At 50.6% G+C, this 21,246-nt stretch overlaps 1 protein-coding gene across 1 annotated transcript; it reads right to left on the bottom strand.

The window, feature by feature from the left end:
- Nucleotides 1-268: 268 nt before the first annotated feature.
- Nucleotides 269-21,246, bottom strand: COPA (COPI coat complex subunit alpha). Its single transcript, XM_040411408.1, has 33 exons — nt 21,093-21,246; nt 15,764-15,877; nt 15,613-15,686; nt 15,457-15,537; nt 15,260-15,336; nt 15,056-15,165; nt 11,593-11,702; nt 11,299-11,398; nt 10,338-10,473; nt 9,351-9,433; nt 9,032-9,182; nt 8,472-8,538; nt 7,956-8,031; nt 7,615-7,697; nt 7,382-7,521; nt 6,804-6,889; nt 6,582-6,720; nt 6,310-6,472; nt 5,967-6,113; nt 4,132-4,321; nt 3,948-4,043; nt 3,781-3,869; nt 3,274-3,397; nt 2,753-2,839; nt 2,559-2,668; nt 2,409-2,486; nt 2,259-2,327; nt 2,017-2,153; nt 1,507-1,693; nt 1,314-1,424; nt 1,050-1,211; nt 772-966; nt 269-488 (listed from the first exon to the last, which is right to left on the bottom strand). Exons 1-33 carry the CDS (start codon nt 21,130-21,132, stop codon nt 429-431), a joined length of 3,672 nt encoding a protein of 1,223 aa, XP_040267342.1. The 5' UTR covers nt 21,133-21,246; the 3' UTR covers nt 269-428.

The following is a 21,246-nucleotide window of genomic DNA, read 5'->3' as shown; positions in this document are numbered from 1 at the left end:
TAAATCTAACGAGCCATCGATATTTATAGCTTTCGACTCTATGACAAACGGAGAAACGTTTATTGTTCTAGAAGCAGTTTCTACAGCTAATTGGATTGATGTTACTGGTGTGTGCTGGGACTTCCTGCTGGGAGAGGAGGAGAGAGCTGCTTTCCTTCATAGTCTGTAACTATTATTATAGCCTTCATACTGCATTTCTATTTCACGGGTGGTATGAGACCCCAGAAGTTGTACTCGGCATTCACAGTATCGTTAAATGCAACTCAAATTCGGATTGTTAATTTTTATTTCACATAAGGAAAGGATGAAGATTTACTGAATTACAGGGTAGCAAAATGAGGCCGACTAAGAAGCTTAGCGGAGGAGCGGAGTCCGCGGCACAGGATGGACAATAAGAAAAATAATAGGACGATTTAATGACCGAGACCCTAACGGAACTGTAGGGGGCTGATCCTCAAGCCGATGACATCTTTTCCGATTTCAGTCACCTATGAAAATAAAATAAAAAGTTTAAAAAGTTAGAGGGGTCGAACAAGGACATCTTGCTCTGAAGGTGCGGACATTTTGTGTATTGCCTCGTTTCTCCTGTGGGGGCACTGCAGAATTATCAGGTTCCCTCATACAGTAAAAGTTGATCTCTGGAGATCTCAGCATCGTGATGCCCTATGATCAGTTCAACTGATCCTAACAGAGAGTGATTGTCTACCGTGGACTACCCCCCCTTTAAGAACCTGGTTTAGCCTTGGAAATGTATTTTCACCCCCCACTTACCGTGGTGACCCTGCAGATCTGTCCTTTATACTCGGGGCTGTAACAAGCTCCACTGAGAGGACATTTCTCCACTGGTTTGCCCCTGTATATGGGCCGGTAAGAGGCGGCACAGATGTCGAAGGGGTTGTGCATGTCGTAGTTGAGCTGGTAGGTGTCGGTAAGGTTTTTCTCGCAAGCGGCGAGAATCTTACGCGTCTGTCAGAAGAGAAAAAGGAATAACATTTTAGTTGTCAGAGCGGTCGATTCTTCTACAGTCCTGTTCCACAGCAGCGACTCACCTGCTGCGCCACTTCAGGTTTAGGCCCTAGCTCCAGCAGTCGCCTGGCGAAGGAGGCGGCCGTTTTGAAGTTCTTCAGCTTGAAGAAGAGGTTAACCGCTGTTCTCAGGACCAGGATCATGTGGACCGGCTGAAGGCTGGAGTGTGTGAAATAGGCTGCCATCTGCCAAAGGACATCACCACGGTCAAGGATACAATCATGAGCACTGCCCCTAGTGGGACAGGAAGCGCATTACATGCATGAGTGTGATTGTTCTACTCTCACCTCACAAATACGCTTCTGCTGCTCCAGGGTGTCCTTGGGAAGCTTCTTTCTCTCGATTTCCATGGACAATCCCACTATATACTCTCTGCAGATTGTGATCAGCTGCTGGGCCTGCAATGGATGATGAGACAGCATGAATTCTAGGTCTATAAACCCCTTCATATACTCCAGGTGGGAGGGAACGGCCCCGCACCTCTGCAATCTCCTGCTTGTTGTCTACGACCAGAAGGGGAACGCTGAGGAGGATCAGACGGAACTTCTCCACCGCTTCCTCAAACTTGCCGGTTGTGGTCAACTGGTAGCACTGCTGAAGACGCTGGATCAGGTCGCTGAGCTTCAGGCCGATAGCTGGGAGTCCGTTCTTCAATCCAGAATCCTTCCTGGAGGAGAAAACCCCAAAAATCAAAATCTGCCAGTCAGAGGGATGTACTACAAAATGACGAACATTTCAACTGGAGAGAAAAGTTCTACCTGTCAGCAGTCACCACTAGGGGGAGCTTACGGCACACACTCCTACATGTTTAAGGTGCTCCCCCTAGTGGCAGCTAACAGAATGTTCACTGTACAGCTATGCAGGAGAATTTCAAGCTTAGTATCAGAAAATCACAACCTAGAACATAAACTGTTGTGTAACGTTGGACCAAGGATATGTCTAGTGAAACATTCCAGCCTCCCAGTAGAAAAATAATTGATAAGCCCTTACCAGTTCCGCTGGGGATAACCGTACATAGCTGGGAGTCCCGGCAGTGCCTGGTAAGTGCTGCGCCCCCTGGAGAAGGTGTGCAGAAAATGCTGCTTATAAGCTGCAAAGTTCACCACCCCCACCTGGTCATGGAGAAGCTGAGGAGAGAAGACGCTGTGGTTACCTTCAGACACTGGCACAGAACCCACAACAGACCCAGAGGGCATTGGAAACGCCCAAGTATGATGCTTATGTGAACTTACCCGCATTGCTGTCTCAAAAGAGCCTGCCAGAATGTGATCCACAGGGAGCTGAGAGTTGTTACACCAAGTCTGGGGACAAATAGAGAGAGATGCTACTGACACTACAATAACCCCATCTCAAGGCACCCTGTGTAACAGAGTAGGTCTTACCTGTGCTGGACTACTGCCCTTAGTAGGTGGCACGAAGAAGCCATCTTCTCCAGAGCCAGAAGAACCAGCAGCAACATCCTGAGAACACAAAGTCCATGTTTAGGTGGGAACGTCTGAAGATGAAACCTCCGATGGACCAGATCTACTCACCAACTCAGGAGGAAGATCCAAGTCTTCTTCCACATCCCAGCCACCTCCTTCTTCCTGTCCTTTTCCAGTAGCCTCGTCTCCAAATGTTTCGCCAGCGTCCACAAAGCCATCTGAAATGAGAGGATGAGGCTGTAAAGGTTCACACGTTTATAATCCACGACGAAGGGAGGTTAACTAGAGGCTGCGGCCTTCACCTTCATCCAGGGCAAGCTCAGCATCTTCTCCCCAGCCTTCTCCTCCCACCGCATCCACATCGATGTCAGCCGCCATCGCTCCTTTACCTGGTAGGAGATAAAGTGAGATTGTCCAGGATTAGAAGAACATGGCTGGTTTTGTCCAAACAAAGCGCCACAACTATCCACAGGCCATGAGAGGTACTGCAGCTCAGGAATCTATTAGAACATCGCAATAATTCTGTATTCTCTGTAGTCCACCCTCCCGACATCGCTGTTTTAATAACCTTCCAATAAAAGAATCCTGTCTTACAACTCTGCATTGGCACGCCCCGGTTATCAGTCCTGGAAAGGTTCAAACTGATAACGGGGAATACCGGTTGGGCCGTTTCCCCATAGTCTGACATTGTCCAATCAGTGCCGCTAGTATGGGACATTTGACAAGAGAAATAGAAGCCCCCAGTTGTCAATAATTAAAAAGTTTCCAACAGGAATACAGGGCTGAGCTCTAAGTAATGGCACACGTTCTTCAGACAACTTACCTTTACTGGATATGGATCCTTCAAAGAAGCCTTTCGACATGGTGAGCAGAGGCCAGTTAGTGTCCAGGGGCATCACCGGAGGAGGGGGCAAGAGCAACTTTGCATCGGGATCCACCTCGGGAATCTAGACAACGTTAGAAAATATTTAAAGGGGCATTCCCATATGAAGTACCAGATCTGTCATAAGTGCCTGATGGGTGGTAGCCCCACCTCTAGGAGCCCACCAATCGGGAGAGCTGCGCTGTGCCGATTATGGGAGTTTGACCCCCACCTCCCTTTCCCTGGTATCACAGCTTGTCCCGTTCACAAATACAATGTGACCCATGGATGTGACACCACAGGACGAGCGCCCCAGCCCCTTCCATCAGCTGATCCCCGAGAGCTATTAAGCCTTCTGTAAGCATGGCCACCTCTCTACTAATGGATACTTTGAGTTGGCAAACATGGAGCAGGGACCCCCCCGTCTGTCAGATGCGCTCTTCACGTTGACCTTTCTTACGAACTTACAATTTCTTTTTCGGGGTCGAAAGTCTCCCGTAAATTTTCTTCCTCCTCGGTGATTCCGTGGGTGGCAGCGGTGAGATAGGCCAGAGACTCTGTGCAAGAGAGGCGTTAGTTAACCAAGAGAGGGAGGAAAATGGATATCCCCCAAAAAAAACCTGCAGGGCACTTACTCTGTCCACAGTTCTTAAGGATCTTCACCCGCTCCTCCACGTCTCCAAGGTACAGAGCGTTCTGGTACTGACCACTGAAATCTTTACGGATCTCAGCTAAAAGTGGAAGGAAAAAAGAAAGATGACGTGTACTAAATGGTGCCACCTACAGATATCCTGTAACCCCCACAACCCCGGGTCTTACCAATCTTCATCATCTTGCGCAGTTTCTCCAGGTTACCAGTGATCAGGTACAGGAAGGAGAGCTTGTCGAAATTTTTGGTGCGCTGGTAGCACATCTCTACAATCTGATGGTTGCCCTGCAGCAAGGCCACCTCGCCCAGCTTCTCCCAGCAGTACTTATCATCCAAGGCTTTGGCAGCTTCAAGAGCGACCTGTTGAGGACCAAGAAAGGCGTCATTAGTGGTAGGATACAGAGGAATACATTCTGAAGGCCTGAGGAAAACCATACTATAGAATAACTCAGGTTGGTAAGACTGCGGCCGCTGGAGGTCCTCATTTGCAGTGGCGTAGCTATAGGGGTCGCAGCGGTCGCAATTGCGACCGGGCCCCTAAGTCAGGGAGGGGCCCACGGGGAATACCACCCTCCCAGACGTAAACAATGAAAGCGCTGGCTTTAGCACTAGGTCCACATATAGTGTGTGATGACTTGCATACAATACAGGGTCCGTAACACAAAGTTCACAAGTCACAAGTCAACCAATAGGGTGAGAGGGCGTGCAGGTGCGTGCCGTCCCGTCTGCAGACAGTGCTGTGTGTTGTACGGGGCCGGGACGTGGATGATGAAGCTGCAGGCAGTGAGTGAGGTGTGAGGTCCGGAGCAGAGATCTCAGCCTCTACAAGTTATAAGACTGAGGAATGGGGCCTGGGAGATAGCAGCAGCCCTCCTGTCCTGACTGATGTGCCAATGAAGGGCGGGTCACTCCTGCTACAGGCTGGCTGGCAGGGCCAGGGGCCCAGGACCTAGTTGCTGCTTAGTCTGTGTACAAAGTGGCCAGTTTCTACTGGTTTCCCCAGATTGTGCTGGCCTGGGTTCTAGGTTCTAGTCACTGTGTGAGTGACACTGCTGTAATGTGGCTGTACAGCATGTCACCTCAGTTTTAGGGGTACACTGGGCTTTTGTATCCATGCCTCTGCCCCTTAAAATATATTTTCTGTCTTTGGCCACATCTTGTGGAACGCAGACCCAGTGAAGTCAATGGGTCCGAGTCCGCACCATGATGTTGTGTTCACACAGTTGGTGCTTTGCAGATCTGAGGTTTTCAATGCAAAGCACGGGCATGGCAGCGCCATAGCCATGTGAACGTAGCAGCCTAACTTCAAGTCAATTATCCCTTTAAAGAGGTTGTCTCATCATAGACAAACAATGGGGGCATATCGCTAGGATATCCCCCATTGTCTTATAGGTGCAGGTCCCACCACTGGGACCCGCACCTATATCGAGAACGGAGCCCTGCAAGCTGATGGCTGGAGGCGTCCGGTCCGGCCATCACCAAGGCGGCTCCCCATAGAAGTGATATGGAGCGCACCGCGCATGACCTGCCACCGCTCCCATTTACTTCCATGGGCTCGACAGAAATAGACGAGCCAGCGCTCGGCTATTTTCGCCAACCCCATAGAAAATGAATGCAGGGCAGCTACGCATGCGCAGTGCGCCCTCCTTCACTTTTGGGTCTCCGTTCTCTATATAGGTGCGGGTCCCAGTGGTGGGACCCACACCTATAAGACAATGGGGGCATATCCTAGCGATATGCCCCTATTGTCTATGATGAGACAACCCCTTTAACCCATATGCTTTTAGATGGCATGCTTATTATTATGCACTTAAGTCTTATTGGATTAAAATGTATTTTCTCAGTGAGATTTTAGTTCTGCCATTGGGCATGGTGGGCGTGCAGGGGTCTGGTGATGTTAGGAAACGGTATCGAGGGTAGGGGGGGCCCCAAACTGAACTTTTGCACCAGGGCCCATGAGTCTATAGCTACACCCCTGGACAGAAGAAATACTGCATCACATTACCTCAATGTTACCGCACTCCAGGGCCAGGCTGAACCTTGTCTTCTCGTCTTTCACAAAGTGCAGCGCCACCTCAGGGTAACCTTTCTTCTGCAGGTAGGCAATGATGGACTGGCCCACCAGCTTGGCATTTCTCACCATATGCAGGACCTAAGAGCAGGAGATTAACAGCTTTACTCGGCCTGTAAGAGAAGCCCCATCTGGGTAGGGCGCCGGGTGGTGGGGCATCCACCTCTTGAATTTAGGAAGTAATGGGGAGGACCACCTTGGCCTGACACAAACAGTGTGTGGGGGAAGTGGAGCACCTCAGCCTGATGTAGACAAGGAGACGACCACCTGAACCCACCTCATCATACTTCCTGTTAATTAGCGCCAACTTGAACTTGAACTCTGTTGGGTCGATGGTCAGCACCCGAGGACGGCACTCCCGGTCCAGGCAGTAGACGTTGTTGCCCTTCACTCGTGTGATATAAATGGGCAGATCAAGGGTCCGGATGATGCCGTAGTCTCTGAAGTGACACAATGAGGATGACGAGTTAGTCACCACAGCACCATAAGACAGCCCTCTCTCCTATGTATCTTTCAGCTCCCGTTTCTATTGGGCGGCTCGGCACATACCCGGTGGTGAGCGCGTATTTGATGTGGTTGCTGGTGGTGTAGATGAAGACTCCACTCTCGTCCCAGGCGCCGCTCTTGACTCGGATGTTCTCGTGGATGTTACATAGAGATTCCAGCTTTCTGTTGCAGATCATAATGGCTGCGGATGGAGACAGAGGAGACCGGTCAGCAGTGCTGCCCACACCCATGGGTGCCGTGGTAATAGATCAGCAAGGAGCTCACCGTGTTTAGCCAGAAGAGCCACGTGAGACATGTCCGATGACCAGATCACATACTTCACTTTGGAGATTTTCACAGAAGCGAGCGTTCTATATGGAGACATAAGCGTGTAACATGTATGGACTTTCTACCCAACAGTCCCTAGCAACCAGTCTCATTACTGTACACTGCAGCGTTTCTCACTTTGAAGTAGAAGTCCTGACCTGTATTAGAAATTACAACTCTGTAATACTTCATTTGTCCTATGGTGGCGCTGCAGGAAAAATGAACACATTGGGAAATCCCTACTTGTTAGTAGCAGATCTCCTAAGAGGAGAACCCCTTTAACCTCATCTGTATCAGATCGAGGGGGGTAAGACTCCTAGCACTCAGGCATTTAAAGGGCCACACACTCAGTATTGCAGCTCAATCCCATTTACTTGAAAGGGACAGAGTTGCGGTAAGGTCATGTGACTGATAGACTAGGAGTCCGCACCGTGGCCGATCGTCAGGGGTCACTAGAGTCACCAGATATGAATGGCCTATCCTGACGCTAAGCCATCAACGTGTTACTCCCGGAAAACACCCTTCAAAGTCTTTACCGCTTCTGCTGCACATCAAACAAGGTGATGGAATCGGCGTCTCGGAGCAGCAGGTTCCCGGTCCCCGAGTAGAAGATCTCATCGCAGTTCGGCACCTGGACCTTCTTGGTGATCTCATTCTTCAGGTTCTTGATGAGGATCTGCAGGGGAGGAGACGCGACAGTAAGGACGGGGCGGCTGAGGCCGGAGTCACACATGTAACACACCGGAGAGATACAAGGACCGCCACTCACGGAATGCATGCGATCCAGGACCGCAAACCGATTACGAGCCACCCACACAGCCGTCAGGCCGGAGGAACGCTTCCCCTCTGGGGCTGCGGATAAAGGAGGAAGAGAGGATGAGTAATGTAGTGCACAGGGACGTTCTCAGCCTATAGTAGCGTCTACTCCAGAGCTGCATTCACTATACTGCAGGCTTCAGAGCTGACATTTGGGGCTCAGCTAAGGCGTCTCTGTTCACAAGCTTGCTGACTGTTTCCTACAGCAACTACCGAAGATGTCAGCACGTGAACGGCCCCCACAAGGACATCATCCTATACATCTACATATTAGCTGTTTTTCATGGCTCTTACCATCAGGATTCTGGGAGTCGGAATCCTTGGGGATGGTGTACAGGTCATACGTGCTGTTCTCCAGGTTACTGGCCCTCTGTCCGGAAAAGGGAAAAAAAAAAAAAAACATTGATCCAAAGCCGATTGGTTCTGACATCCTAACGATTCGGAACCTGAAGCCAGGTTTGGGGCCCCCTGGTACCTTGGATTGCTCATTTGAAAAGGTTTTTAAAAGATGTAGAACTAAATACAGAATTTATCCACGGAAGTAAAAAGTTCAACTTTGGGTAAAAATAAAATTTTACCTCGGCGAATCACATACGTTTTAATGCTGTCCGAAAAAACGTCTCCGTACAGCATTAAAACCAATCGACTTTGGGTCTATGATGCGAAATTCAATTGGCTGAACGCTACTGACGACCTATCCTGAGAAGAGGACATCGGAGTAAAGCCTAGTCCTAGTAATACACCGTCTCCTTTAGACAGGACAATTTTTTTTTTTTTTTAAATAAAGCAAAAAATCCAATGTTTTCTTACCGTGCAGAGCAGGACTGCGTTCTCAGCCGGGTTATAGGACATGTTGAACACTGGGAACTTGGAGCCGCTGGAAAACGGGAGACGGATGGAAAGAGAACATGTGACTCAGGTCCTTGCCGTGTCAAGCAAACATTTCCGTATATATATATATTTTTTTTAAAGGCGACTGTCGCAGACCCAATATGGAATAGGGGCAGCGGCAGGACATTTAAAAGGCAAGCATGTCTGATTCATTTTGCACAGACCCCCCTGCCCCCAATACTTCTCACAGCTGAGGGTTTGCTACAAGTCTCCACTCTAATCCTCTGAAGGCGGCAGCACAAATCTCCCATAAACCCTGAAGCGCAGAATCAATACTACTGTAAGAAACACTCTGCAAAGGTTTTAACTGGAATGTTTCCATTCACTGACAGCAAGCAGATATCCTGCTCTTGCCATTGGCAGCATTTGAGGACCCCCCCCCCCCCCCATTGTGGTGATCATCCCCAATTCCGCACCATAACCCCTTTTCGCTTTGTGGCTAGAGGTCCGGCCCCCCAGGTTTCTGGCGTGGGTCTCACCTCCTGAGCTGCATCACGGCCACGTCCTTAGAGCTGTTGAAGTCCAGCTGCCGCAGGAAACGGTCCTTCACATAGTACAAGATGTTCCCATGCACGGCATAGGCAGGGCGCTCCCTCTCCAGCTTGAATACGATCATTCCCCCATCGTGTCCTGACGGGGAGCAGAAACATCTCAGCAAAGCTCTACAGCTTCAGTCATCTCCTAGCTGGGTCACCCCAGCGGCTTCAGAACTACCTCTCCCATCATGCCGCAGGCTGGGAGCTGTAGTTCTGAACGAGCTGGAGCGGCACAGGTCGGAGATTAATGCTGGCATCTTACCTGCTGCAAAGAGGTTCAGGTTGGGGTGAGCAGCCAGGACCCAGAAGCGGTCATGGTCTCTGCGGAACGTTTGGACTCCGGTTCTAGGTTCGAATGTGGAAAAACAAAAAAATACTAATGAATAAATAACCTACTGGATTTTTCAGACTGCAAGAAAAAAATCTTGCTAAAAGCGTCTGTATCTTATAGTCCGCAGTCACTGTGTTTATGTACTGGCCCAATGGCTCCTCAGCGCTTGAGGCCTTGCTCGCGCTTTCAGCAAAAAGCGCTCGCTGTCTGCAGAGCTCAGGCCGCAGGGTGAGGGCTGTTTAAACCAGGCGCTAAATATGGTTCTAGTCTTCTTGGAAAGCTGACAGCCTAAGCTTTAAAACAAGACCAGAATCACAGCATTGTCTCCATTACATTGGGAGATATAATAGCAGGTGAGAGAGAAACCTTGCCTGATTTCTAACATCAATATCTCCTGAAGTAGTGGAGATAGTGCTGTGAATTCCGGTCTTTAGGGTGTCATTCATTATAAAATATGACCTTGTACACCACTTACATGGCTCTCTAGCACACCTATCCAGGATTCAAAATGGTACCTTTGTAATTTTCTTCAGACTTTCACCAGCAGGAAAAGCGACGTTTAATCCATATGTAAATGAGGGCTCGCAAGTGCCAAGGGGCGGCGCTCGGCGTGTAGGAGCCCAGGCTGCTGTGCCGTCTTGTTACATAACTCCTCCCCAGCCTCTTCCTTGGCCCGCCCTGCAAGTCCCTTGCTTCATCCACAGGACTGGCCGATATGCCGCGCGCAGTGCGCCGCTGGCCCGGGCACGCCCACAGTGATGCCCATTGCTACATGTAGTGCGCATGCGCCAGCAAACGCAGTGAAACCAGTGACAAGGGGGCGAACCAGGATGACTGGAGGAGGCTAGCAGAGGGTTAACTGGTGAGCTTCCTCTACCATATTGGCGATTTTGGATGTAGCGGAGCACTGGAGCTCACCTCTTAGACATGTCCCAGACACGGATGCTTTTGTCCTCAGAGTTACTGAGGATGAGCTCCTGACGAGGATGGAAGACGGCGCAGGAGACGTTATTGTAGTGTCCGCGACAGGTGTCCACTTCCCAGGCCTTGGACTCTGCACAAAGGAGTCAGAACAATGACATCGGGACAAAGACTAAGCAACCAAGACGTAGCAAAGCATGTTGGGAGTTATAGTCCTAAATCAATCACTGCAGACCTCACACATGTAATAGAAGGCAGGGGAGGGGGATGAGGTGCTAAAACACACATAAAAGCAGCTAATACTCCATATAACACCACTGCAGAAAGCATGGCGCCTGTAGCGTTACTGCCCCCAGTGACTCCGCCCTCTGTGTGCATTTAAAGGGGACCTCCCAACTGGACATCAAGGGGTTCTCTCAACAAGTATGCGGCCCCATAAAGCTGAATGGGGAATTAATGGCACCTCCCACCTCATGGATTGTTAGGATCAGATGATAAGGGAGGGGGGTCTGGGGTCAGTAAAACTACAAGGCCCTGCACCCACACACATGCTACACAGGGCAGCGGGCATGCGTGCCGACACCTCTAGTCATGTCTACTGAGAACTGGCCTGTAGCGGGCGCAGCACAGTCTGGAAAACAGAGATACAGACAAAAAGGTGAAGCCGTCTCCATCCGGACCACTCCGATCGCCAATTAACACATGTACGTAACTTGTTGGGAGACCCTTTAAGACAGCCATGCTCAACCTGCGGCCCTCCAGCTGTTGCAAAACTACAACTCCCAGCATGCCCGAACAGCCTACAGCAGGGCATTGTGGGAGTTGCAGTTTTACAACAGCTGGAGGGCCGCAGGTTGAGCATGCCTGCTTTAAGAGGACTGGAGGCGGCCATATTGAAGACCAAGACATCAGAGAGGTGGCCTGTACAAAAGGGAGGCGATGAGAAGGGAGCACTTACCGTTCATCCTCCAGATCTTGACCTGGCGGTCATCCGCCCCGGACACAATTAAAGGCATGGTGGGGTGGAAAGCCGCCCAGTTAACCCCACGGTCATGTCCCTATCAGGATGAGAGAAGAAAGGAAAAAGTCATCGCCCATAAATCCTGATAATCCATGCCGTCCCGTGTGGCGGATCCTGAAGAAGTTCCCATCGGCCAGATCTCCACTCTATCACCAGCTAGTGGCTGAAGGAGGAACTGCAGCTCCAGGGCGGAATTAGTGGATAGTCTGCAGCAGAATCCCCTTTACTCACCTCCAGAACGTGCTTGACCACAGCGTCGGTGGTGCCGAATAAGTCCACCCCGGTGATCCCTCGCACGTCCGTCTCCACCGCCCCCGGGGACAGGTTCTTCTTTCTTAGGCCTTTCCGTGGGAGAAGAGCGAAGGACGGACAGGTTAATGACATGCATGCTCATCATAATGGAGGAGAGTGCAGGTCCACGCTCTGCCGGACACACTGTGACAACACTTCTACTGTTCTAACGGCACAGTCCCATTGAATTACCCCGGTTTACAGGCGGAGGGCTGCTCCTCATCACTAGGAGTGATCATACCCATGAAACCTGGTTGAGACTTTGAGTTGTTCCAAGTCTCAAAAAGGACAATTTCAAGATCTCTGCTAGCAATCGGAGAATGAAAACACATTTGTTTACATTAAGTGGTTGAAATCCTGCACAGACCTTATATTCTCAAAGCTGAGGGCTTGTTACACTTTTATCTAGTCTGGGCCGCCAGCCTGATCGGCGGGACCCCCCTTGCCGGGCCGCCAGCCTGATCGGCGGGACCCCCCTTGCCTGATTTACGGGGCGCCCGCCAGGATTCCACTGTATGAAACGGTCAGCTGTGACAAATCTAAAGCCTGTACAGCCTTCAGAATACACAATGTTTCCATTCACTGACAGCAAACAGACATCTCAAATGGTGAAAATATATTTAAAAAGTTGCTGAACGATTAACCCTTTGAATAACCAGGTGCCCTTCATGACCCCGGGTGTAAGTTCCACCCCTTCCCCCCTAGTACAGGGGTAGCGGGTGGCATGTAGAGAGCCCAGCTCTTCCTTTGCGTCTCTGGCTGATGGATGGAGCGCAGATGCCATAAGCATGGCGGGTGCAGAGGACGGAGATGTTGATGAGCGTGCTAGACGCGGCAGTAGCATGAATGGAAAATGTCTGTGACTGCACAAATAAAGAGGGCGGCGAGGGCACCGACGACGGACCAGTGCACTGGGTGGGGAGGGGGTTACATGGTTACTGCAGGACAGGCAGAGAAATGGATTAGTTCAGACATGACATGCTCAATGCGGACCCCCCTTCAATGACTGGATCATCATGCCATGACCTACGGGGGTGGGGCCCGTTACACTGACCCCCAACCTGTCAACCAGCGGTGCCCACCCCACCTCTCAGGACCACGGGGGAGCCTGTCTTCTGACACCTTTTATCTCACAGGACACCATTTTTCAGCCCCATGTTAAGTGAAAATGTAGTATTGGTGACAGCGCCACCTAGCGCAGTATTAATAAGTAAACTATGAGACGGGACGTGCACATACTAATTGCTACCCGGCCCACGAACCCCACATAGCAACCAATATGGACTTCCCCTTTAAGAGCTCCCATAACATCATATTAATACATGTAAACCTCTTCTACCTGCAGTTAGTGGGGGCTGACCGTGCCGACCCTCGCATGCAGCTCACAAAGGGTTAAACACGTCATGCACAGACAGTTACAGGAAGGCAGGTAGACGGCAGCGTTAGCTTCAAAGAGGGGAGAAGTGTTCCCTCCAAGTTCATGCAGATTATGACTGAGGCGAGAAAAGCTCCCCGAGGTCCTTCCCCCTCCTCAGTCATATTCTCTCATCGCCTGGTCGCCTCTGCCGTGTACTCCGCAATGTGAGCGGTGGCGAACCTCACTCAAAACTGCAGCAGACAGAACTGACCGGGTGTAACCCTACAAGTCTCAGAAAGCACTACCATTATAAAGCTAAGCTAATTTCTTCATAACCTAAAAATGAGAAGCCTGCATTATACTCCAGAGCTGCACTCACTATTCTGCTTGTGGAGTCACTGTGTACATACATGACTTACCCTCTATTGATCCTGAGTTACATCCTGTATTATACTCCAGAGCTGCACTCACTATTCTGCTGGTGCAGTCACTGTGTACATACATTACTTATCCTGTACTGATCCTGAGTTACATCCTGTATTATACTCCACAGCTGCACTCACTATTCTGCTGGTGCAGTCACTGTGTACATACATTACTTATCCTGTACTGATCCTGAGTTACATCCTGTATTATACTCCAGAGCTGCACTCACTATTCTGCTGGTGCAGTCACTGTGTACATACATTACTTATCCTGTACTGATCCTGAGTTACATCCTGTATTATACTCCAGAGTTGCACTCACTATTCTGCTGGTGCAGTCACTGTGTACATACATTACTTATCCTGTACTGATCCTGAGTTACATCCTGTATTATACTCCAGAGCTGCACTCACTATTCTGCTGGTGCAGTCACTGTGTACATACATTACTTATCCTGTACTGATCCTGAGTTACATCCTGTATTATACTCCAGAGCTGCACTCACTATTCTGTTGGTGCAGTCACTGTGTACATACATTACTTATCCTGTACTGATCCTGAGTTACATCCTGTATTATACCCCAGAGCTGCACTCACTATTCTGCTGGTGCAGTCACTGTGTACATACATTACTTATCCTGTACTGATCCTTAGTTACATCCTGTATTATACTCCAGAGCTGCACTCACTATTCTGCTGGTGCAGTCACTGTGTACATACATTACTTATCCTGTACTGATCCTGAGTTACATCCTGTATTATACTCCAGAGCTGCACTCACTATTCTGCTGGTGCAGTCACTGTGTACATACATTACTTATCCTGTACTGATCCTGAGTTACATCCTGTATTATACTCCAGAGCTGCACTCACTATTCTGCTGGTGCAGTCACTGTGTACATACATTACTTATCCTGTACTGATCCTGAGTTACATCCTGTATTATACTCCAGAGCTGCACTCACTATTCTGCTGGTGCAGTCACTGTGTACATACATTACTTATCCTGTACTGATCCTGAGTTACATCCTGTATTATACTCCAGAGCTGCACTCACTATTCTGCTGGTGCAGTCACTGTGTACATACATTACTTATCCTGTACTGATCCTCAGTTACATCCTGTATTATACTCCAGAGCTGCACTCACTATTCTGCTGGTGCAGTCACTGTGTACATACATTACTTATCCTGTAAAGATCCTTAGTTACATCCTGTATAATACTCCAGAGCTGCACTCACTATTCTGCTGGTGCAGTCACTGTACATACATTACATTACTTATCCTGTACTGATCCTGAGTTACATCCTGTATTATACTCCAGAGCTGCACTCACTATTCGTTTGGTTGCCATGGGAAACAGTCAGACAAGCCGCTAACAGCTATATGAAGGGGCAGCTCATTTATCTCACATCACATGACTGTGCAGCTACTAAGAACGGAAATCTCCATAGCGAGCAGGGAACGCTAGGAGATTTCAGCTCTGAAGCCTGCGATTCTGCTACTGACATCACATTATATGTATTTTTATAGTTTTCTTTTGGGTGGGGGGGCTTTAAGCTGCTGCAGTTTTGAGTGAAGACGACCGCGCAGGGGGCCCCCTTGACCTGGGCAGCTCACCAGAAATATCCCAAACGCGCACTGTCTGGTCCAAGCTGGCGGACACTACCAAGTCCTCGGAGGGGTGGAACTGGGCGCACATCACGTAGTGGTTGTGACCGGTCAGGACGCTGTGGGGTGAAAACAGATGCGTTAATGGGGGACACACAGATTTTAGACCCCCGCCCAGACAGGAGACAGAACAGACGGGTTTTGGGGGTTTACCAGACACAAGTGCGAGACTGCCAGTTCCAGATGCGGATGGTCTGATCGTCGGAGGCGCTGAGGATCCAGGGGTATTCCTGCAAAGCAATGACACCAGGATTAATACGGGGGCGCACTGCTGAAATATTCACACCCCTTCTGGCCACCATAGACCAGGGGGTGTAAAGATAATCGCAAGCAGAATCTCGGCGACTTACGTGATGGAAGAAGGTGGTGCGGATATAGTCCAGGTGACCCAAGAGGGTGAAGAGACATCGGCGCAGCTTGTAGTTCCAGACCTGACGGGGACAGACAAATGACATCAGCCCCTCCGCCTCCGAATAACAGGTGCGAGGGGGGGGCAGACACCTCACCTTAATCTTGTAGTCGTCCCCTCCGGAGACAAAGAGGGGCTGCTGCTTGTGGAAGTCAATGCCGCGCACCGGGCCTGGTGGACAAAACAGGGGAGTCGTTATGGGGGCACAGTGACGTCACATGCCCGCCCCGATCAGCACCCACACTCACCGTCATGCTCGTCGAACTTGTCGATTAGGGTGCACATGCGGTAGTCCCACAGCTGGATGACGCCATTGTGCAGGCTGGTGAGCACCCAGGGGCGCTTGGGGTGAAAGCTCAGGCCTAGGAGGGAAGGAAAGGAAGACTTAGCGCAGGTGGAGCGTACCACAGTGCGGGGAACGGGGGGGGGGGGGGCACAGTAATGTAGAGGAGCACAGTGCTGATATTGGGGGGGGGGGGTCACAGTAATGTAGAGGAGCACAGTGCTGATATTGGGGGGGGTCACAGTAATGTAGAGGAGCACAGTGCTGATATTGGGGGTCACAGTAATGTAGAGGAGCACAGTGCTGATATTGGGGGGGTCACAGTAATATAGAGGAGCACAGTGCTGATATTGGGGGGTCACAGTAATATAGAGGAGCACAGTGCTGATATTGGGGGTCACAGTAATGTAGAGGAGCACAGTGCTGATATTGGGGGTCACAGTAATGTAGAGGAGCACAGTGCTGATATTGGGGGGCACAGTAATGTAGAGGAGCACAGTGCTGATATTGGGGGGCACAGTAATGTAGAAGAGCACAGTGCTGATATTGGGGGGGGGGGGGGTCACAGTAATGTAGAGGAGCACAGTGCTGATATTGGGGGTCACAGTAATGTAGAGGAGCACAGTGCTGATATTGGGGGGTCACAGTAATGTAGAGGAGCACAGTGCTGATATTGGGAGGTCACAGTAATGTAGAGGAGCACAGTGCTGATATTGGGGGGGTCACAGTAATGTAGAGGAGCACAGTGCTGATATTGGGGGGGGGGTCACAGTAATGTAGAGGAGCACAGTGCTGATATTGGGGGGGGGGGGGTCACAGTAATGTAGAGGAGCACAGTGCTGATATTGGGGGGGAGGTCACAGTAATGTAGAGGAGCACAGTGCTGATATTGGGGGGGGGGGGTCACAGTAATGTAGAGGAGCACAGTGCTGATATTGGGGGGGTGTCACAGTAATGTAGAGGAGCACAGTGCTGATATTGGGGGGGTGTCACAGTAATGTAGAGGAGCACAGTGCTGATATTGGGGGGGGGTCACAGTAATGTAGAGGAGCACAGTGCTGATATTGGTGGGAGGTCACAGTAATGTAGAGGAGCACAGTGCTGATATTGGGAGGTCACAGTAATGTAGAAGAGCACAGTGCTGATATTGGGGGGGGGGGGGGGCACAGTAATGTAGAGGAGCACAGTGCTGATATTGGGGGGGGGGGGGCACAGTAATGTAGAGGAGCATAGTGCTGATATTGGGGGGGTGTCACAGTAATGTAGAGGAGCACAGTGCTGATATTGGGGGGGGTCACAGTAATGTAGAGGAGCACAGTGCTGATATTGGGGGGGTGTCACAGTAATGTAGAGGAGCACAGTGCTGATATTGGGGGTCACAGTAATGTAGAGGAGCACAGTGCTGATATTGGTGGGAGGTCACAGTAATGTAGAGGAGCACAGTGCTGATATTGGGGGGTCACAGTAATGTAGAGGAGCACAGTGCTGATATTGGGGGTCACAGTAATGTAGAGGAGCACAGTGCTGATATTGGGGGGGCACAGTAATGTAGAGGAGCACAGTGCTGATATTGGGGGGTCACAGTAATGTAGAGGAGCACAGTGCTGATATTGGGGGGGGGGTCACAGTAATGTAGAGGAGCACAGTGCTGATATTGGGGGGGGGGGTCACAGTAATGTAGAGGAGCACAGTGCTGATATTGGGGGGGTCACAGTAATGTAGAGGAGCACAGTGCTGATATTGGGGGGGGGGGGGGTCACAGTAATGTAGAGGAGCACAGTGCTGATATTGGAGGTCACAGTAATGTAGAGGAGCACAGTGCTGATATTGGGGGGGGGGTCACAGTAATGTAGAGGAGCACAGTGCTGATATTGGGGGGTCACAGTAATGTAGAAGAGCACAGTGCTGATATTGGGGGGTCACAGTAATGTAGAGGAGCACAGTGCTGATATTGGGGGGTCACAGTAATGTAGAGGAGCACAGTGCTGATATTGGGGGGGCACAGTAATGTAGAGGAGCACAGTGCTGATATGGGGGGGTCACAGTAATGTAGAGGAGCACAGTGCTGATATTGGGGGTCACAGTAATGTAGAGGAGCACAGTGCTGATATTGGGAGGTCACAGTAATGTAGAGGAGCACAGTGCTGATATCGGGAGGTCACAGTAATGTAGAGGAGCACAGTGCTGATATTGGGAGGTCACAGTAATGTAGAGGAGCACAGTGCTGATATTGGGGGGTCACAGTAATGTAGAGGAGCACAGTGCTGATATTGGGGGGTCACAGTAATGTAGAGGAGCACAGTGCTGATATTGGGGGGGGTCACAGTAATGTAGAGGAGCACAGTGCTGATATTGGGGGGTCACAGTAATGTAGAGGAGCACAGTGCTGATATTGGGGGGGGGTCACAGTAATGTAGAGGAGCACAGTGCTGATATTGGGGGGGTCACAGTAATGTAGAGGAGCACAGTGCTGATATTGGGGGGGGTCACAGTAATGTAGAGGAGCACAGTGCTGATATTGGGGGGGGGGGGGGGTCACAGTAATGTAGAGGAGCACAGTGCTGATATTGGGGGGGTCACAGTAATGTAGAGGAGCACAGTGCTGATATTGGAGGTCACAGTAATGTAGAGGAGCACAGTGCTGATATTGGGGGGGGGGGTCACAGTAATGTAGAAGAGCACAGTGCTGATATTGGGGGTCACAGTAATGTAGAGGAGCACAGTGCTGATATTGGGGGGGGTCACAGTAATGTAGAGGAGCACAGTGCTGATATTGGGGGGGGGGGGGGTCACAGTAATGTAGAGGAGCACAGTGCTGATATTGGGGGGGGGGGGGTCACAGTAATGTAGAAGAGCACAGTGCTGATATTGGGGGGTCACAGTAATGTAGAGGAGCACAGTGCTGATATTGGGGGAGGTCACAGTAATGTAGAGGAGCACAGTGCTGATATTGGGGGGGGGGGGGGTCACAGTAATGTAGAGGAGCACAGTGCTGATATTGGGGGGGGGTCACAGTAATGTAGAGGAGCACAGTGCTGATATTGGGGGGGGGGGGGGGTCACAGTAATGTAGAGGAGCACAGTGCTGATATTGGGGGAGGTCACAGTAATGTAGAGGAGCACAGTGCTGATATTGGGGGGGGGTCACAGTAATGTAGAGGAGCACAGTGCTGATATTGGGGGGGGGTCACAGTAATGTAGAGGAGCACAGTGCTGATATTGGGGGGGGGGGTCACAGTAATGTAGAGGAGCACAGTGCTGATATTGGGGGGGGGTCACAGTAATGTAGAGGAGCACAGTGCTGATATTGGGGGGGGGGGGGGGGGGTCACAGTAATGTAGAGGAGCACAGTGCTGATATTGGGGGAGGTCACAGTAATGTAGAGGAGCACAGTGCTGATATTGGGGGGGGGGGGGTAACAGTAATGTAGAGGAGCACAGTGCTGATATTGGGGGGGGGGTCACAGTAATGTAGAGGAGCACAGTGCTGATATTGGGGGGGGGGGGTCACAGTAATGTAGAGGAGCACAGTGCTGATATTGGGGGGTCACAGTAATGTAGAGGAGCACAGTGCTGATATTGGGGGTCACAGTAATGTAGAGGAGCACAGTGCTGATATTGGAGGTCACAGTAATGTAGAGGAGCACAGTGCTGATATTGGGAGGTCACAGTAATGTAGAGGAGCACAGTGCTGATATTGGGGGGGTCACAGTAATGTAGAGGAGCACAGTGCTGATATTGGGGGGGGGTCACAGTAATGTAGAGGAGCACAGTGCTGATATTGGGGGGGGGGTCACAGTAATGTAGAGGAGCACAGTGCTGATATTGGGGGGTCACAGTAATGTAGAGGAGCACAGTGCTGATATTGGGGGGTCACAGTAATGTAGAGGAGCACAGTGCTGATATTGGGGGGTCACAGTAATGTAGAGGAGCACAGTGCTGATATTGGGAGGTCACAGTAATGTAGAGGAGCACAGTGCTGATATTGGGGGGTCACAGTAATGTAGAGGAGCACAGTGCTGATATTGGGAGGTCACAGTAATGTAGAGGAGCACAGTGCTGATATTGGGGGGGGTCACAGTAATGTAGAGGAGCACAGTGCTGATATTGGGGGTCACAGTAATGTAGAGGAGCACAGTGCTGATATTGGGGGGGGGGTCACAGTAATGTAGAGGAGCACAGTGCTGATATTGGGGGGTCACAGTAATGTAGAGGAGCACAGTGCTGATATTGGGGGTCACAGTAATGTAGAGGAGCACAGTGCTGATATTGGGGGGGGGGGTCACAGTAATGTAGAGGAGCACAGTGCTGATATTGGGGGGGGGGGGTCACAGTAATGTAGAGGAGCACAGTGCTGATATTGGGGGTCACAGTAATGTAGAGGAGCACAGTGCTGATATTGGGGGAGGTCACAGTAATGTAGAGGAGCACAGTGCTGATATTGGGAGGTCACAGTAATGTAGAGGAGCACAGTGCTGATATTGGGGGGGTCACAGTAATGTAGAGGAGCACAGTGCTGATATTGGGAGGTCACAGTAATGTAGAGGAGCACAGTGCTGATATTGGGGGGTCACAGTAATGTAGAGGAGCACAGTGCTGATATTGGGGGGGGGGGGTCACAGTAATGTAGAGGAGCACAGTGCTGATATTGGAGGTCACAGTAATGTAGAGGAGCACAGTGCTGATATTGGGAGGTCACAGTAATGTAGAGGAGCACAGTGCTGATATTGGGGGGTCACAGTAATGTAGAGGAGCACAGTGCTGATATTGGGGGGTCACAGTAATGTAGAGGAGCACAGTGCTGATATTGGGGGGTCACAGTAATGTAGAGGAGCACAGTGCTGATATTGGGGGGTCACAGTAATGTAGAGGAGCACAGTGCTGATATTGGGGGGTCACAGTAATGTAGAGGAGCACAGTGCTGATATTGGGGAGGTCACAGTAATGTAGAGGAGCACAGTGCTGATATTGGGAGGTCACAGTAATGTAGAGGAGCACAGTGCTGATATTGGGGGGTCACAGTAATGTAGAGGAGCACAGTGCTGATATTGGGGGGGGGGGGGCACAGTAATGTAGAGGAGCACAGTGCTGATATTGGGGGAGGTCACAGTAATGTAGAGGAGCACAGTGCTGATATTGGGGGGTCACAGTAATGTAGAGGAGCACAGTGCTGATATTGGGGGGGTCACAGTAATGTAGAGGAGCACAGTGCTGATATTGGGGGGTCACAGATTTGGGGGTACACACCGCCCAGTAACTAGCACAGGCCTCGCCCTCATCCCTCCGCACCCCATACCTTTCACCCTCGCAGACTTGGTCTCGAATTTGGTCAGCATTGTCCGGACTACTCCGCCGTCTCCGCCGCTCCTGCTCTCCGTCACACGTCAGCCTCTCTCCCGGAAGTGCCGCGTTGGAGCAGGCTAGCTTCTCCTACGCATGCGCACGGCTAG

This window comes from Bufo bufo, chromosome 11 (assembly GCF_905171765.1).
Source record: "Bufo bufo chromosome 11, aBufBuf1.1, whole genome shotgun sequence".
NCBI classification, from domain to species: Eukaryota; Metazoa; Chordata; class Amphibia; order Anura; family Bufonidae; genus Bufo; species Bufo bufo.
The sequence above is the reverse complement of the archived record's forward strand: the minus strand, read 5'-3'. Positions and strand labels throughout refer to the sequence as shown.